At 36.1% G+C, this 16,366-nt stretch overlaps 1 protein-coding gene across 1 annotated transcript; it reads left to right on the forward strand.

Moving 5' to 3' along the window:
- Window positions 1–609: 609 nt before the first annotated feature.
- Window positions 610–15,343, forward strand: LOC140140995 (E3 ubiquitin-protein ligase TRIM56-like). Its single transcript, XM_072162769.1, has 3 exons — window positions 610–719; window positions 7,350–7,412; window positions 13,234–15,343. The coding sequence occupies exon 3, from the start codon at window positions 13,250–13,252 to the stop codon at window positions 15,146–15,148; it is 1,899 nt and encodes a 632-aa protein (XP_072018870.1). The 5' UTR covers window positions 610–719; window positions 7,350–7,412; window positions 13,234–13,249; the 3' UTR covers window positions 15,149–15,343.
- The last annotated feature ends 1,023 nt before the right edge of the window (window positions 15,344–16,366 follow it).

The raw sequence follows: 16,366 nt of genomic DNA on the forward strand, positions 1-16,366 counted from the left end.
GTGCGGCATGGCAGATTTTCAGTAGAGGCGAAAATTATGAGCCTCGGAGTGTCAAGTTGTAGAATCTTTTCACCAGAAATTAAATTTTTTTATGTTTTTTAAAGGACACGAGTTTAGTGGAGAACGCATACTTTTGTCGGCTTTCTATGTGCCGTCGTGTGCATATAGTTTAGTCATGAGCAAATGGACCAACGTTTTCACAATTAACATCCATTTCCAGCCTCCCCTCCTCCTCACGTCCGGGTTGGTTTTATTTAATAATGTTCCAGAAGATACATTTTATGGTGTAAAAATATTATAGTTTGTGCTACAGTTGCATTATAACTTTTGTCCTCCAGGTGCACTCAATTTTGCTGTCACAAGAGGGTTAGTTTTCAAGGGCTATGCTATTTATTTATTTATTTTTTGATTTTTTTTTATTTTTTTTTATTTTTTTTAAATTTTATTATTATTATTATTCTTATTATTATTATTATTATTATTTTTTATTTTTTATTACTTTCCTAATTATTAATATTCACCGTTAAGAGCATTGGTCCAATGAAACCGATGAACGACTGGTAAGCAAGTCTAGTGTGACACGGGTCATTTAATACCGAGTCAGGTCAGGTTGTGAACAGTCGGATTGCGGCAACTAGAGTATAATAGGGGATTTCCAGCTTTGTCGAAATTTAACGAATCACGACAATTTCGGAAACTACAAGAGCAAGTTGCCTAGGGTAAGATTAAATATAGAACAAGTTTAAGTATAATGTTTCAGTATGGAGAGGTATTATTATTATTATTATAGTCCTATTGGGTTACCGCGGCCCCGATACCGTAAACTTGATCATGATATTGGTATTATACCTTACATTTTATTTCCGTACTTCCGGGTAATGCTTAGTCGTGTTTAGTACCCACTAAAGCGGAATTCCACAGATCAACACAATACAACTTATTAAATTAATGTTTTGTCCAAAACGTGATGATGTTACAATTTTCATGTGATATTTCATGTTAAATTTTAATTTAAAAGAACGTACCACATTATTAGGTCAAAATAAAACATTCTAATTAACCACTCAAAACAAAATAATTATGTGAATGTCAATTAAGTCATAATTGAACTTCGTTATGGAAGAGATACGTGTAATGTTGCAGCTTCCTGTTCTATTAGTAGGGATGCCCACTGTCCATACAGTTTCCACTTGAACGATTTTTCATTTACTGTGTGCGTGCACTCACACACGTATTGTCTATGGAGAAACTGATCGATACAAGAAATCCCAGGCCTGTTAAATGGCGTACATACTTGTTTTTGATCCAAATGTAGGCCTATATCAGGGTGTTTCAAGAAATTCCTGATTCCACCGGAAAACATTAACCAAACTTTTTCCTGATTGGTCAGTAATAGAGAGGACCTTCCTCCATGCAGGGATCAACTTTTTTGAATGAAAAATTTAATGAGATGAGAACTACAACAGGTTGAAGTGACACCATTCCGTGCATCAGGTGTTCAAACGCAATTATTTCCGAATTTGGAGTGAATCAGACAAGCAAACTTACATAGTCATAAAATGTAACTATTTTTGAAGACAAAATGTACAGGATGTTAAGAAATTTAAGAATGTTTAAGCCTACCGCGGCCCATCTCAAATCATGCACTTCTCACTACCATGTCCATTTCATATGCTATCCATCATGGCTTCCATGCACACACAGTGTATTGCTCAATGTATTAAAGATAACCTTTGAGTTGGAGCAAATTTCTCAAAATTGGTAGTGATTAATATTACCAAACTTATGCCATGATGAAATATAATAATTTTTGAAGATAAAATGTGCTGACCGTAAAAGATTGAACAATGTTTAAGACTACCGCCATTCATTTGAAATAATGCACTTATTGTTCATCTCCTCTATGGAGATATTTTCCATGGCGGCCATCTATGATCATGCTTGCGGTTTCACCAAACAAACCATCTCTGGAATGAAACGTCCGATTAAGATTATTTAAACGCCAAAATGTTTCTTTCATCAATTCCCAGCCAATAAGTTAGGTCTGAATCAATTTAAAAGTACTTCAATTTTTAGTGGACATGCCTACTATTAGTTAATAGAGTTTAAGTGCAATATCAGATATTTATTTAGTAGGGTTGGCCACGGTCAAAAAAAATTTTCTTGCTGCGGTGAAAGGACTTTGGTTGGAGGTTACAAAAATGCATTTCGAAAATTCAGCTGAAGTCCGTTGCCATGGCAACGGCCCGATTTGTGTTTTTTACAATTTTCGCCTATTTTGGAGCTAAAAAAGTGAAAATTGCCCTTAAAAGAACGCCTTGTTGCCTTAATATACAAGTTGGTTTTTAAAAATAAATTATATCTTTAAAAAGCCTTATCCTTGTTCTATCTACAAACGAAGTTGTGTTTAGAGATTTGTAATTTGAAAAATGCCATTTTTTACCGATTTTGGCGATACGAAAAATTAACTTTCGCGCTCACCTAGGATTTTGTCGTTATGGTTATTGGTAGAACATACCTTGCCCCCAACATATATAATAAGAACAGCTTGGGGAAATTTATTTCTCTAAGGAAGGTGTTGCCAGAAAAACATACATTTTGTAAAAATTCAAAATTCTCATAAAAGGAACATTTGCTGCAATTTGCCCTAGATTTAGCACATGTGATGTAATGAGTTGTATCATAGAGTCACTTTATCATTATGGTCAATGATTCTGAAAGTTTGGAAACAATAAATGAAGTTTAATTTTAATGCGGTGTTGCCAGATGCCCAAAATTATGAAAGCTAATACGCAAAATAGCCCAAATAGGTCAAGTTTTCATGTATGAATCTAGTCAATCCAGTCAAATCACAGTCTATTATTATAAATCATTTGATCATAATTTTCACCTGTTTTGAATGTTTGGAAACAAAAAAGTTCATCATACAGTGTTGCCAGATGCCAAAAAGTAGAAAAGGTACAAGTCTGGTTTACCCTGTGTTTTCAATACCATTTTTGGTTTACCGTGCGCACCCTATTTTCATAAAAGGACATTTTTTCCAATTTGCTCCGAACTTAGTACATGTGATGTAATGATTATTGTATGTAGAGTCACATTATCACCATGGACAACTATTCTCTATGTTTCGAAACTTTAACTTGCAGTGTTGCCAGATGCCTAAACTTTGAAAAATAGGACAAGTTTTTATGTATGATTAACAATTTCTTTGATGATGCATCTAAAATACAATTAAATTATAATAAATTATGATATGACCCCTTAAACTATTTGTTTGGAGATTTGATACGGCGCCAGAGGATGATTTAAGGAAGCCCCATCATGCACTGCAAACGTGTTATCACCAGAGTTTCAACTGCCACTTTACTTTTCAAATCCCATTGAATTCTGTGCAAAAGACGTTGTTTAAGAATTGTGCGTGTGTCATTATTAGTTGGTCGATTTCAGATCTAAAGTGATGTATGCATGAAGGATAATTCACACCATCTGTAGGTAACATAAAATGTGAAATCGACCAGCATTGTGAATGCGTTTTTATTGTAAATATACCAGTCCAAATTCAAATTTAACCATGGCCGCCAATGCAGTGTGCGAGCAGTCGTGTCATGTTCACTCACACAGCTGTGCAAACAACAAGAAAACACAGTGGCGTGGTGGGAAGTGCTTAAATCATCCTCTGATACGGCGCCGAAGACTACAGCTGTGCCATAATAAAACTGAAACCCTGTTTCCAGACGAAAATTTGTATGTTGTTACAAGGAATTCAAAGTAATTTTATCATCAAGGGACCCACATGGAAGAATACGACATCGATCGTGAGCCAATCTGCATTCTGTTGCCCGCAAAAGCCGAAGATCAGAATGAAATCCTGAAACGACCATGACCAGATATTTTTCTTAATTTCTTGGTAAACTTAAAATGTATTAAAAATGCCAAATTGCAGTCACAAAATTGATAATATTATTAAATCACCAAGCGAATGGTAACAAAGGTATGCGGAAACGAACTGCATTAACAATAAAAAGTATGTACCCAAAGATTTGTATTTGACATGTCGCTTTTTTTAAATATCACCAAAAATGTTAAATTTTGGAAAAACACCCCAAAATTTAGAACAAACACGAACCTTCCAAAATAAATGCATACTAGTATTCGCACTTGGCAGCCCAGTGACTACCTGCGGCTGTGATTTGGGGTAACTCGTTGCTTCCCCTCTCCAGATACCTGCACTTCAAGTATACCCCAGTTGTGTATTAACACTTTCTAGGGGGTTAAATTAAATTGTAGTATTGAGATTATAAGTAGATGGTGTGTCTGTTAGGTTAGACCTATCTTTAGAACTATCTTTCTAAAAGTATGTGTACAGCAATTTTATGTTATGTAGACTGAAGTGAGATAATTATATTAAAGTAATGAAATTACAATTTTGTTTGTAAACATGTTTACTGGAAAGTTTATGTCAATGTTAAAGTGGTTAAGTAAAGTACAAGGTTTAAGGGTAGATGCGGTATTGTTGGTCGAAGCAGCCAAAAAATCGATTTTCATTGTCTAAATCAATACATTATTGAAAAATAACACTTTGATGTTTTGCAAAAGGTCATTCTACAAATCATATGCTTTGAAAAATTGCTTAATTTATTGTTGTTAATGAGTTATGTACTTTTTGCAAAAGTGTTGTTGTTTCAGCCCTCTTTACAACATAACTCCAGAACCACAGGTCCTACAAAAGTATATCTGTGATATTTGAATTCTTCTACACACTCGCTAAGAATTGAGCAATGCAATTTTTGTCAAAGCTCACTACCATTCGCAAGATGCTGTGAACTACCAAATCACAACAGTTCAAGATTGTGTATAGCCTTAAAAAGCTCTGAGAGTGTATGGTATGTATGGTGTATTTTTTACAAAATCCTCCTATGTCTGCTAGTATTTGGCATCTGGCAACACTATGTTCAACCTTCACAACTGACAAACAGATGGGTTAACATGGTTAAAGGGGTCATATCATAATTTATTATAATTTAATTGTATTTTAGATGCAAAACGTGTCATATTTTTTCACGGTAGTGAAATGATGCCACTTGCACCCACATCTCATATGCACAGTTTATCCCTTCCATATCCTGTGTCTTGAATAGCTATATAGCCCCCAACCCTGTGGTTAAAGAGACTAGGAAATAATTCCTAAAATCTTATACCCTTTATCTAAAATCTTATACCCTTTATCTAATATTGCCCCACTGACATCTTACTATTTAGCCCTTGGCCGGCGAAGAGTCTGTTAAATGTAGGAATTTTTTAGCCTTTTTTTATAAACATGTTTGCAATTGGCTAATAGCCATCACATGCTGACAATACACATAACTGATTGGTTAGCAGGTCATGGCCAGGCCTGATCACAAAATAAACATATCATCTGTATAGAAAACTATGCAGCAGGCGATTTACTTCAGAAAATTACTACATTGCACAAAACTAAGTCCATTATCTATAGTTAATTGAATGTTTATTGACTCTTGTAATAACCCATGTGTATAAACCTGTATAATATTGGTGTTCAGTTCATAAAAACAGGACCATGACCCTGACAAAAGCTAGCAAGAGCAAATGGCTGTGTAATTTGTTTACTTTAGTGATAAAGGCATCTTGCAATTTTCTTCGTAGTTATAGCCAAATTTGTTTCCTGTATAGGTACGTGGCTTAATAAAAAATCCTTTAAAAAGGGAATGGGGCGTCCAATGTGAGCTTGGTCGTGATGTGGTGAATTTCATGGTGTTTAGAATTGGTATTATTATCTCTTGCAAACCCGGTGACACCTCAATATAGAAATCAGACCTGTCGATAGGTTGTAAGAGGGGATATCCTTTTCCAGGCACAAATTGGGCCATATATAAAGAAAGTTTTGCTACTTTGCAACACAATAAAAACCTAAATGCAAAATGAGATCCTATAGGTGGCTCCCGAGGGGGGCTTAAAAAAGTAAATGCAAAATGAGGTTTTTAAAAAATATTGTTTTCCCGAGTCAAGACGCAGGTATCATTATTAAGCCTCATATCACTTATTTATTGTCGAATAAGTGCAGAGTAGGTTTGATATGAATATTAAATGTTAGACCAAAGTAGCTCAAAGTACATGTACTATACACTTGATCCGTGAACTTGTCTTTTTAAAGACAAATTCTTGTTTATAGTTTAGGCATCTGGCAACACTGCATTAAAATTAAAGTGTCGAAACATAGAGAATAGTTGTCCATGTTGATAATGTGACTCTACATAAAATTCATTACATCATAATGTACGAAATTCGGGGCAAATTAGAAAAGAAATCCTTTTATGAAAATATGGTGCCCAGGGTTAACCAGAATTGTATTGAAAACACAGGGTGCACAGGGTAAACCAGAATTTTACCTATCTTTTCTACTTTTTGGCATCTGGCAACACTGTATGATGAACTTTTTTGTTTCCAAACATTCAGAACAGGTGAAAACTATGATAAAGTGATTAGTAATAATAGACCGTGATTTAACTGGATTGACTAGGTTCATACATGAAAACTTGAACTATTTGTGCTATTTTGCGTAATGTAGCTTTCATAATTTTGGGCATCTGGCAACACCGCATTAAAATTAAACTTCATTTATTGTTTCCAAACATTCAGAATTGATTAACATGATGATAAAATGACTCTACATACAACTCATTACATCACATGTGCTAAATCTAGGGCAAAATGCAGCACATTTTCTTTTTATGAGAATTTTGAAATTTTACAAAATGTATGTTTTTCTGGCAACACCTTCCTTAGAGAAATAAATTTCCCCAAGCTGTTCTTATTAGATATGTTGGGGGCAAGGTATGTTCTACCGATAACCATAACGACAAAATCCTAGGTGAGCGCAAAAGTTAATTTTTCGTATCGCCAAAATCGGTAAAAAATGGCATATTTCAAATTTGAAAAACTTGCAGTGTTGCCAGGTCCGAAATCGATATTTAAAAAAGGAATCTCTAAACACAACTTCGTTTGTAGATAGAACAAGGATAGGGCTTTTTTATGATTCAATTTATTTTTAAAAACCAACTTGTATATTAAGGCAACGAGGCGCTCTTTTAAAGGCAATTTTCATTTTTTTAGCTCCAAAATAGACGAAAATTGTAAAAAACACAAATCGGGCCGTTGCCATGGCAACGGACTTCAGCTGAATTTTCGAAATGCATTTTTGTAACCTCCAACCAAAGTCCTTTCACCTCAGCAAGAGAAAAAAATTTGACCGTGGCCAACCCTACTAAATAAATATCTGATATTGCACTTCACACCTTTTTGTTATTATATTCTTGTATATCATGATATAGTGTTTGGTGGAATTACTGCGTTCCAGTTTGACATTTGCCGTGTATTGAGACCCATTGCGTAAGGTATTTATAGTATAAATTTTATACAATAATTATGAAGTTTAAAATAAATCCTAAATTCTTCCTACATATGCTGTACATTTTACCTACCTACAGTACAGGGTGTCCTGGTGTACCGGCGGAAACTTTTAATTTTGGGGTGTGACTGCACTAATGTGCTCAATATTAGCACTTTGAGAGGCGGCCTCTTTGAGACTGTTGCACAGTGCTTAACAGTATAGCTGCACTGTACATTTTATCTACCTACATACATGGAGTCCGGGTATCCCCCAAAGAACCGTACCATCGGAAACTTTAATATTTGGGTATTTTATTGCAGAGTTAAACATAACAAAATACTTTATGCAATTATTGCAAAGTAAAACAGCTTTCATACTATTGGAATTTTGAATATTGATTCTTTCGCTTTGAGATACAAGAATTTTACGAAAAAATATTCTCAGCGCACTAAACAGATTCATCAGGTTTGTAGATTTTTCAGTAACATGATTTGGATGGTACTGTATAATACTAGAAAACTTTATATGAAACCTCTAATTTTTCATGCGTTTCGCACATCCATGAGTATAATTATTGTCGGGTAGGCTTTCGTAGTCCCAGCCGCACATATCCACTTAGGCCTACTTCATATTCGAGAACACTCCCCGTATTAGTCTGAATGTATACTCAGTTGCAAGCGTGTGCAAGCGTGTGCTCAGTGTGTGATATTTGATTTATTCGTAAAGAATCTTATTGGTCAAAATAAATTGATGTGGGAGTGTTGACCTGAGAAGCCACAATATCAAAATCGACGAAATTCAGACCCTTCACAAAACAGTATAAACTTATATTAACTGCCGTTTCGTTTTGGGAATGGGAAACTTGAGTGTCTTTAAAATGCCGCAGGTACATAACTGAGCATTGGGTAGCATGGACGGTCGGGTACATTACTGGTTGTACATTACGAGGAGGGTGGTGGAGGTGACATGTTTGACAAAAGAACACCCGTTCTTTTTGTCGGCGTACAGGGGGTACATCAAAAGTTTATGTCCCCTCTTCCAACAACTCGGCTATGCCACTGCAACTGAGTGCATAAATTATGAGCCCCCAGGTGTGTGGGGGAGGGTAAAAATTTGAAACAGTGTGGCAAAAAAATGCCTGCCACACCCCTCCCCCCCATCTTGGCCGTGGGGTAGGGGTGTTGGAGGTGACATGTTTGACAAAAAAGACCCGTTCTCTTTTGTCGCAGGGTGTACATCAAAAGTTTATTCCCCCTGTTCCGACAACCCGGCTCTGACACTGCAACTGAGGGCATAAATTATGAGCCCCCTCCCCCCGTGGGTGGCTGGGGTAAAATTTCGAAACAGTGTGCCAAAATATACTTGCCCCTCCCCTTGCACTACCAAAAATTGCTTGCCCCCTCTCGGTCTGTAAAAAATATTTGCCCCTCCCCCCACATTTGCATATTTAGCGTTTCCGTACTGCTTTCCGAAGCCTTTTAGGGCGTTTTATTTAAAAGGCGCAGTGTTGTAGTCGAGTCATCAACATCCGAGTCCGAGTCCAAGTCATTAGCTTTCGAGTCCCAGTCATCAGCTTTCTGAGTCCAAGTCATCTGCATCCGAGTCTGCGTCCGAGTCCGAGTCCGAGTCCTTCTTGCTTTATTTTGCATATGGAGTAAATTTTTACATATTAAGGTGTTGCATTATACGCTTTCAAGTGCCAACACTGCCAATCTCTACTCGGTTAATTTACGCTTATTCTACAACGCTTTTTCATGTTAAAAACGAATCACTTATTGTGGGATAGGCTTTTACGACGGGAATTCATAACTATTAGGCTAGCTTCAGACTCCATATTGTACGTACAATATTGTATGTACAATACTTTTCGTGACGTCAAAAATTATTGCACGTGCAATAAATATACGTGCCACGACTAGTTGAATCAGATTAAATAACGCGCTATAACCCTGACGGTTCATTGTTTGCTAAATCCAAGCGAGGACACCAGAAAATCTATGCAAGATAAATTTCTACTGCTGCTGATGAAAAATCCTACAGTGCGTATTGAAGTTTTTACTGCACTTTGCAAGTAGGCCTAATAAATTCATAAAAAAATAAAAATCAAATAAAGATTTAGGGTGAATGTTTTTAATCACTGCTCATCTGATCCACTTTCCCAGGAAACTAAATACCGATACTCCTTAGTTTTTCCCTGACTTTCCAGACTTAATTATGAGTAAACATCAAATTTAATGTTTACAAAACAATAAAATATATATACATTCGTTTGCATTTTGTACATAAATATTAATATTAATAATGTACAAACATTAAAAAAGGGGGCCTAAGAGTATGTCTATTTTTAATCATATACTAATTCCGCCATGCCCAAACATATTTTATATAATATGAAATACCCAAATTCCAATCAAAAATAAAACAAATTTGTTATCAAATACACTAGGCCTATGTTGTATTACAGGAATTTAATAGATGGTGCATTTTAATAAATAAATAGATTAACACGGGTAATGGACGATAAATATTTGGCAATACCGGATTTACCACAGAGCCAGGGTGTTCAAAGTTCCGGTTCAAAGTATTGTTTTAGAATGCGAAGGAGTCCTAAATGTTATCCTGGCCCAGGACACTGATTAATGTAAATTCGACCCATAGTTATTTTATCTACTTTTGCCACCATTCAACCTGTTCAATGTGATTTGTGCCTATTTTTAATACAATTCCGAAATATGACGTATCAACGTTGTATCGGTCCACAAACTATGATCCGAGACTATTTCATTTGACACGGTTGTATGGATTTCAAAAGATCGGTCCTATAATAGATATCGATTAGAGAATTACAGCATGAGGCTTTGAGGATGCCGTAAACCTCTTGACAATCAACCAATCAGAGAGACATATTTCAGATATATGTTCGTATAATTGAAACTCCTTCAACTCTGAAATATATATTTCAAGTAATCTCGTTTCACGTTTATGGATGTATTGGGATTATCATAAGTAGGTCTATAACATACACCATCATAACATGCCTCAACGATATCAACATGTAAAAAGCTGTTGCAAATTCATAACACAACGTGTTATAATGTATAATGTTATATGCCAAAACTTTAAAAAACAATAAAAATATCGGTATCAATCAAATCAAAACCAGAATAAATACATAGGCCTACAAATAATACTTAAGAAACTGACTAAATCAATATATGACTAAATGTCGGTATAAATGAATCGCTAAATCAATTAATCAATCAGTAATCAATCAATCAATCAACCAATAAATCAACCAATAAATAAATAAATAAATAAATAAATAAATAAATAAATAAATAAATAAATAAATAAAAAAATAAATAAATAAATAAATAAAAAATAAAAAAATAGGCCTAAATAAATATATCTATAAATAAATAAATAAAAACTGAATGTGCCATTTATATTATTATTACAATTTTAATATTATTATTATTATTATTAGTATTAATAGGCCTTTTAATATTAAGTACAGTTGAATACAAGAAGACATAAAAAGATGTTCATCATTCCGTGCACGAACACTCACTAAATTTACCACTCTTAGAAATTTGGCAACTCCGTATCAATTAAGCAACCAATGATTGTAGCAAAATATATATTTTCCCGGTACATACTATTTATTGCACGTGTAATACTTTTTGACGTCACGAAAAGTATTGTACATACAATATTGTACGTACAATACGGAGTCTGAAGCGCGCTTTAGAGACATTGCGATTTCCAAACGTAGACATCGGACGTACGTTGATCTATTCAAAACCACTCTCCTGTATCGAAGCGAGGTCACGTATTTAGCTATTTTTGAAGATATTCCACGTGCGAAATCGATGTAGATACATCGTTGATAATGTATAAAATTTGTCCATTTCACAATATGTTAAAGACAGTCAAAGATAATGAACATACGAAGGAAAGTCTAATTATTATTATGATCTTTTTGTTTGTAACAAATCATTATAATAAAAGTACAGCGATGTGTTAAAATGGACTAAATTTAAACGCAATATTCATACGCAGAGATTGCCCATTGAAATGTGTGTGATACTTTGCCTACAAAAATGATATTGCGATTTCCCATTTTGGATTCCCAACGTAGAATAAAACGCAGATGCTACGTTGAATATGCTGATTTTACCTCATGTCTAAGTCCATGCAACGCACCCAATTTTCAGGACGATAAAGTCTCATTTTGAAAGTAAAGTCATGATGTATGGATGTAATGATCTTTAATCTACCAAAATATATGTTTTTGGGCAACTATAATATTTGAAGAGCACAAAAAACAATTAAGTTTAATCAGCATGTTGGTCAAAATTTTAGTCAAAATCAAAAGCGGCCTGTTTGAATCAGGCATAGACTCAGCTTACTGTTATCGGGACTGTTATATTTCCATCACTATGCCCTCTATCGACCTAGATTAGAAGCTGTTGAGATTTGATCAAATATACTAGTCTCTATTTCAGCTCATTTGTTCTCCTTCGTGACGAATGAGCACAATCCAGTCTGGAACCGAGACTAGCAATATTCAACACCGTATTAACGCGAAAACGTACGTGCTACGTGCTGCGTTTGGAAAATCGCAATGTCTCTATTAGTGGGTTTTTAGCGGGTTCGCCGTCGGACAAGTTTAGAACTGTCAAGTTTTCGTCAGGAGTAGCTCTGACTTCTTCGGTACTTTGTCCTGAAGAGGTCAGAGCTACTCCTGACGAAAGCTTGACAGTTCTAAACTTGTCCGACGGTGAACCCGCTAGAAACACACTAATTGTAACGAATCACTTATTTACTCTAGATTCCCACCTTTATCAGTTAGCTAGCCATATTAGCTCTAACTTTTCTATAAGACTTAGACCTATTTTTACTGTACATTTTTACTATTTTACACTGTATTATTTCTCAACTTGGAACAGCTTCTACGTGAAGATGGATCTGTTAATAATTCTCAATTTAACCTACTCAATACATTACATGGATGAAATTTTCATTTATAATTATGTTGCCATTACTTTTATTTATATTGTAAAGTTTCTGCATTTCTGTCTCTAGGTAAATCGTTGTAAGCAACTCGCACCCTTTTATGTTTCTTGCAAAATTTACTTTAAGCCTGATGTTTCTTTCCCTTAATTCGATGTTGTGAATTAAAATCACCTAAATGCAGGGCCAACGATATCAGCCAATGAATTGATCTGAGTCATGATCGGTGTTTATGGACGGGCTAGTTTGCTGAGAATTCCGCTTTCCATGAATGCCGAATTCGGAAACCTCAACACAAAAAATTGCGGTAGCCTAAATATTCAAATATTTAAAGGCCTAAAAATGTCACACTTTGCGTGACTCGTGGAGGACACGAAGCCGAGTAATCGAGTTATTGCTGCCCGAGTCCGAGTCCTTTAAATCCGAATCCGAGAAAAATGGGACTCGATCATGCCTCGAGTCCGAGTCATGGGCTCGAGTCCTTCAACACTTAAAAGGCGGCCCATGAGTGTGTACCAAAAATCGCTTCCTCCTCTCTCGGCTTGACAAAGATTGTTTGTCCCCTCTCGGCTGACCAAATAAAAATCTCACATCGCCCCAATTTTAACCTCCACCCGGTAATTATTGCACAGCCCGTTGCTAATGGTTATATTTTACCTGTCGTAACATAGCCCTACTGTGACGAAAAAGGGTAACAATTTTGAGAAACTGACGACTGGTCACTGAACGGCCGGCTGAGCGGCCTATGATCTGCAATTATTGATAATCATTCAATCATTCAGTTTTCGTTTTCTTTTCTTTTTTTTCAGATTTACAAGAGACAAAATGGCAAAATCCAATCGTTTAAACAGCAAAGACCTGACACAGTGTGGCATCTGTCTGTCAACTCAAAAAGAACCAAAATCTCTGCCATGTCTCCACTCATACTGCTTAGAATGCCTCACGCAATGGGCTAAGGGTAAGACCAAGGTAAGCTGTCCAATATGCGTCCAAGAGTTTGCGATACCACGTGGCGGAGTGAACGCTTTCAGGACAAATTTCTTCATCAACACTCTGAAGGATAGACAGGCTGCTGAAATGACGATTCAATCAAGAGATGCCGTGGTGCCTTGTGCAAGCTGTGGAGCTGTTGATGAAAGAGTTGAAGGACATTGTTCTAGGTGTGGGGGTTTCATATGTGGGGGTTGTATTGTTTCGCATAGTAAGCTCAAAATCTATAATATTCATAAGGTAATTCCATATGAAGATCTGAAGTCAGGGAAGGTCGATATTAGGAATCTGTCTCAGAAGAAGTATTACAAGATCCATGAAGATCAAGTCCTGTGGTTCTACTGTGAAACATGTGGGACGTTGACATGTCGTGACTGCACTGTAGTAGACCATCCTGCATCAAGTCATAGTCTGGTGAATCTGGAGAGCGCTTCAAAGGGACACAAGACAGAAATTGAACAACTGATTCAGAATTGCGAGGGAGTCCAGAATAGAGCAGAAAGGACGATGAAAATGGCGACGGATGTCTCACATCGACTCAACACAAATGCCTCTAAAGCCAAAGTAGAAATCGACGAGTCTTTCAACAAAGCACTTAAACTGCTGGAAGACAACAGGGATCAACTGAAAAGAGAGGTTGATAAGGCCACGGCTGTCACCAAGAAACAGCTTGATGCTCAGACAGATGAGATCCAGGTTTTTCAAACACGACTTCAAACGGCATTACAGATGGCAACTGAAGTGGTAAAGACAGGATCTGATTATGATTTGGCTCTAATCTACACATCATTGAAAACCAACTTGACGGAGCTACGTGATGTGAAACTAACACCTGTGGATAAACAGAAAGCAGCAGTTCACTTCAAACCAGCTCATATTGGCCTTGAAACCACTCAAAAGCTGGGATCCGTGGTAATCAAGCAACGCAAAGAAGGGGTTGGCGTGTGGAAGTTGGATAGATCATTTGGAAATGGTGGTGCTGGAATGCTGAATACTGGACGTGGTGTTGCGATAACACACGAAGGAGATATTGCAGTCGCAGATATGAATGATTCAGTTAAGATATACAAGAAAGATGGGCAGTTCAAATCTTCAATTAAGGTACCCGGTAGTCCATGGGATGTCGTAGTCAGCCCAGATGGCAAACTCTTTGTAACAAACACAACAGCGTCTGTCAGTGTATATGATGGGAAAGGAAACCTGAAGCACCAATTTCCTACCAAATCACCTGACAATGTTTCATCAGATGCTCAACGTACAGAGCATATGGGCTTAGCAATTGACAACTACAACAATCTACTGGTGGGTGAGACTAACTACAAATACATCAGCAAGCATCATCTAGATGGAACGCACATCATGAGCTTCAAAGTCACCATTAAACCTTGGTTTATAACGGTATCTCGTGATGACAAAATCATCATATCAGAGGGAGACTTTGGATCTGCTGTTCATATTCTCAATAACATCGGAGTTCATCTGCAGACCCTTAAACCTCCACAAGGTTCAGGGTGGAATCCACAGGGCATTTGCTGTACATCAACAAATGATATATACATATCTAGCTATTATACATCAGCTGGCATCTATTGCTACTCAGGTGAGACAGGTGCCTACATTGGCTGCCTCACCAAGGATGTATGCTTCCCAGCAGGTTTGGTATTGATGGATGATGAAGAAACATTGGTTGTTGCAGAAAACAACGATGTAAAGATATTCAAACTACAGAACTAATCATAAGTACTGTACGTTTTGAATAAAAGGAGCTGCATGCAAAGGAAGGAGAATGAAAATGGAAATCAACGGCGGAACAGAAATAAAAGGAAGGAAAGAAAGAAAGGACGAGAGGAATGAAGGAAATAAATAAATTTAGAAAGAGAAAAAATAGGAGAAATCCACTATTTTATTAGTGAAAAATAAATCAATTGCGATTTTTTTTTCTCAGACAACCCAGTTTTTATGCTGCTAAACCAATGCCAGTCAGTTTGAAAATGAAGTTATCCCCACCTGAATAGTGTTGATAATGTAAGCTATTAGGGACCGTTTTTTGATTGTTTGTTTTACACTTTTGTTGGTATCTCTGAAATTAGCTTTTTAGATTCTTAGGCCATTTTTGGCAATATTTGACAACTTTCGTCAAATTCGTCCAACCCGATTGTTATTGAAAAGCCTGGTTCTTCCAATTGCAATATTGGAACCTCTTAAAATGATAAAAATGACCAGACCATAAATCTTTTGTATGACTGTTTATGACATTAATCAACAAATTATGCGGATCCTATGTTGCCTTTTTGAGGTGGCAGTCATATCCAAAATAACTGGAAACTGATGTGTACCAAAATCATTTTGATACAGCCTGTACAGTACACCTGATCTGTGAACTTTGTCTTTTTTTAAAGACAGTTCTTGTTCATAATTATTACCTAAGCAGAGCCACCTGGGTTGATATAGGTGAATTCGCTTGTTAAAACAAAATATCTGTTTATCAATTAGTAATTTTGCTTGCCAAAACCAGTAAGTTTTTACTTACTAATATTTCGTCCATCTCGTCGAAGGACTTTATCAGATGTGAGCATCTGATCCACTTTCCCGGGAAACTGGCTTCCGGTTGTGAGTAGTCTTACTTCCAGTCTTCAAAAGTGGGTCAAATACGTGAATAGCTTTCAAAACTTTCGTTTCCCTCGTTTCCCTGTATATTTTGATTTTATTTAAATCTTTTATTTTGTTCTGACGTAATTTTGACTAATTATGGATACTAGCGGTCACCCGTCTTTCGCGGTCAGAGTCTTTCGCGGTTGGTAAATTTTGTATATTTTTTGTACATGTAAATGTTTTATTTAATGTGATTAATGTATGAGAGGAGATTATCATTTAGAAATATAATATTTAGTATCTTTTCCATATAAATCAATGGCTTGAAATTGCAATTAGATCATGATCGAAGTCTTCTTG

Source organism: Amphiura filiformis, chromosome 19 (assembly GCF_039555335.1).
Source record: "Amphiura filiformis chromosome 19, Afil_fr2py, whole genome shotgun sequence".
NCBI lineage: Eukaryota > Metazoa > Echinodermata > Ophiuroidea > Amphilepidida > Amphiuridae > Amphiura > Amphiura filiformis.

What these genes read in the sequence shown, in the direction of transcription:
- LOC140140995 (XM_072162769.1), top strand. Translation starts at nt 13,250, where the DNA reads ATGGCAAAATCCAATCGTTTAAACAGCAAAGACCTGACACAGTGTGGC.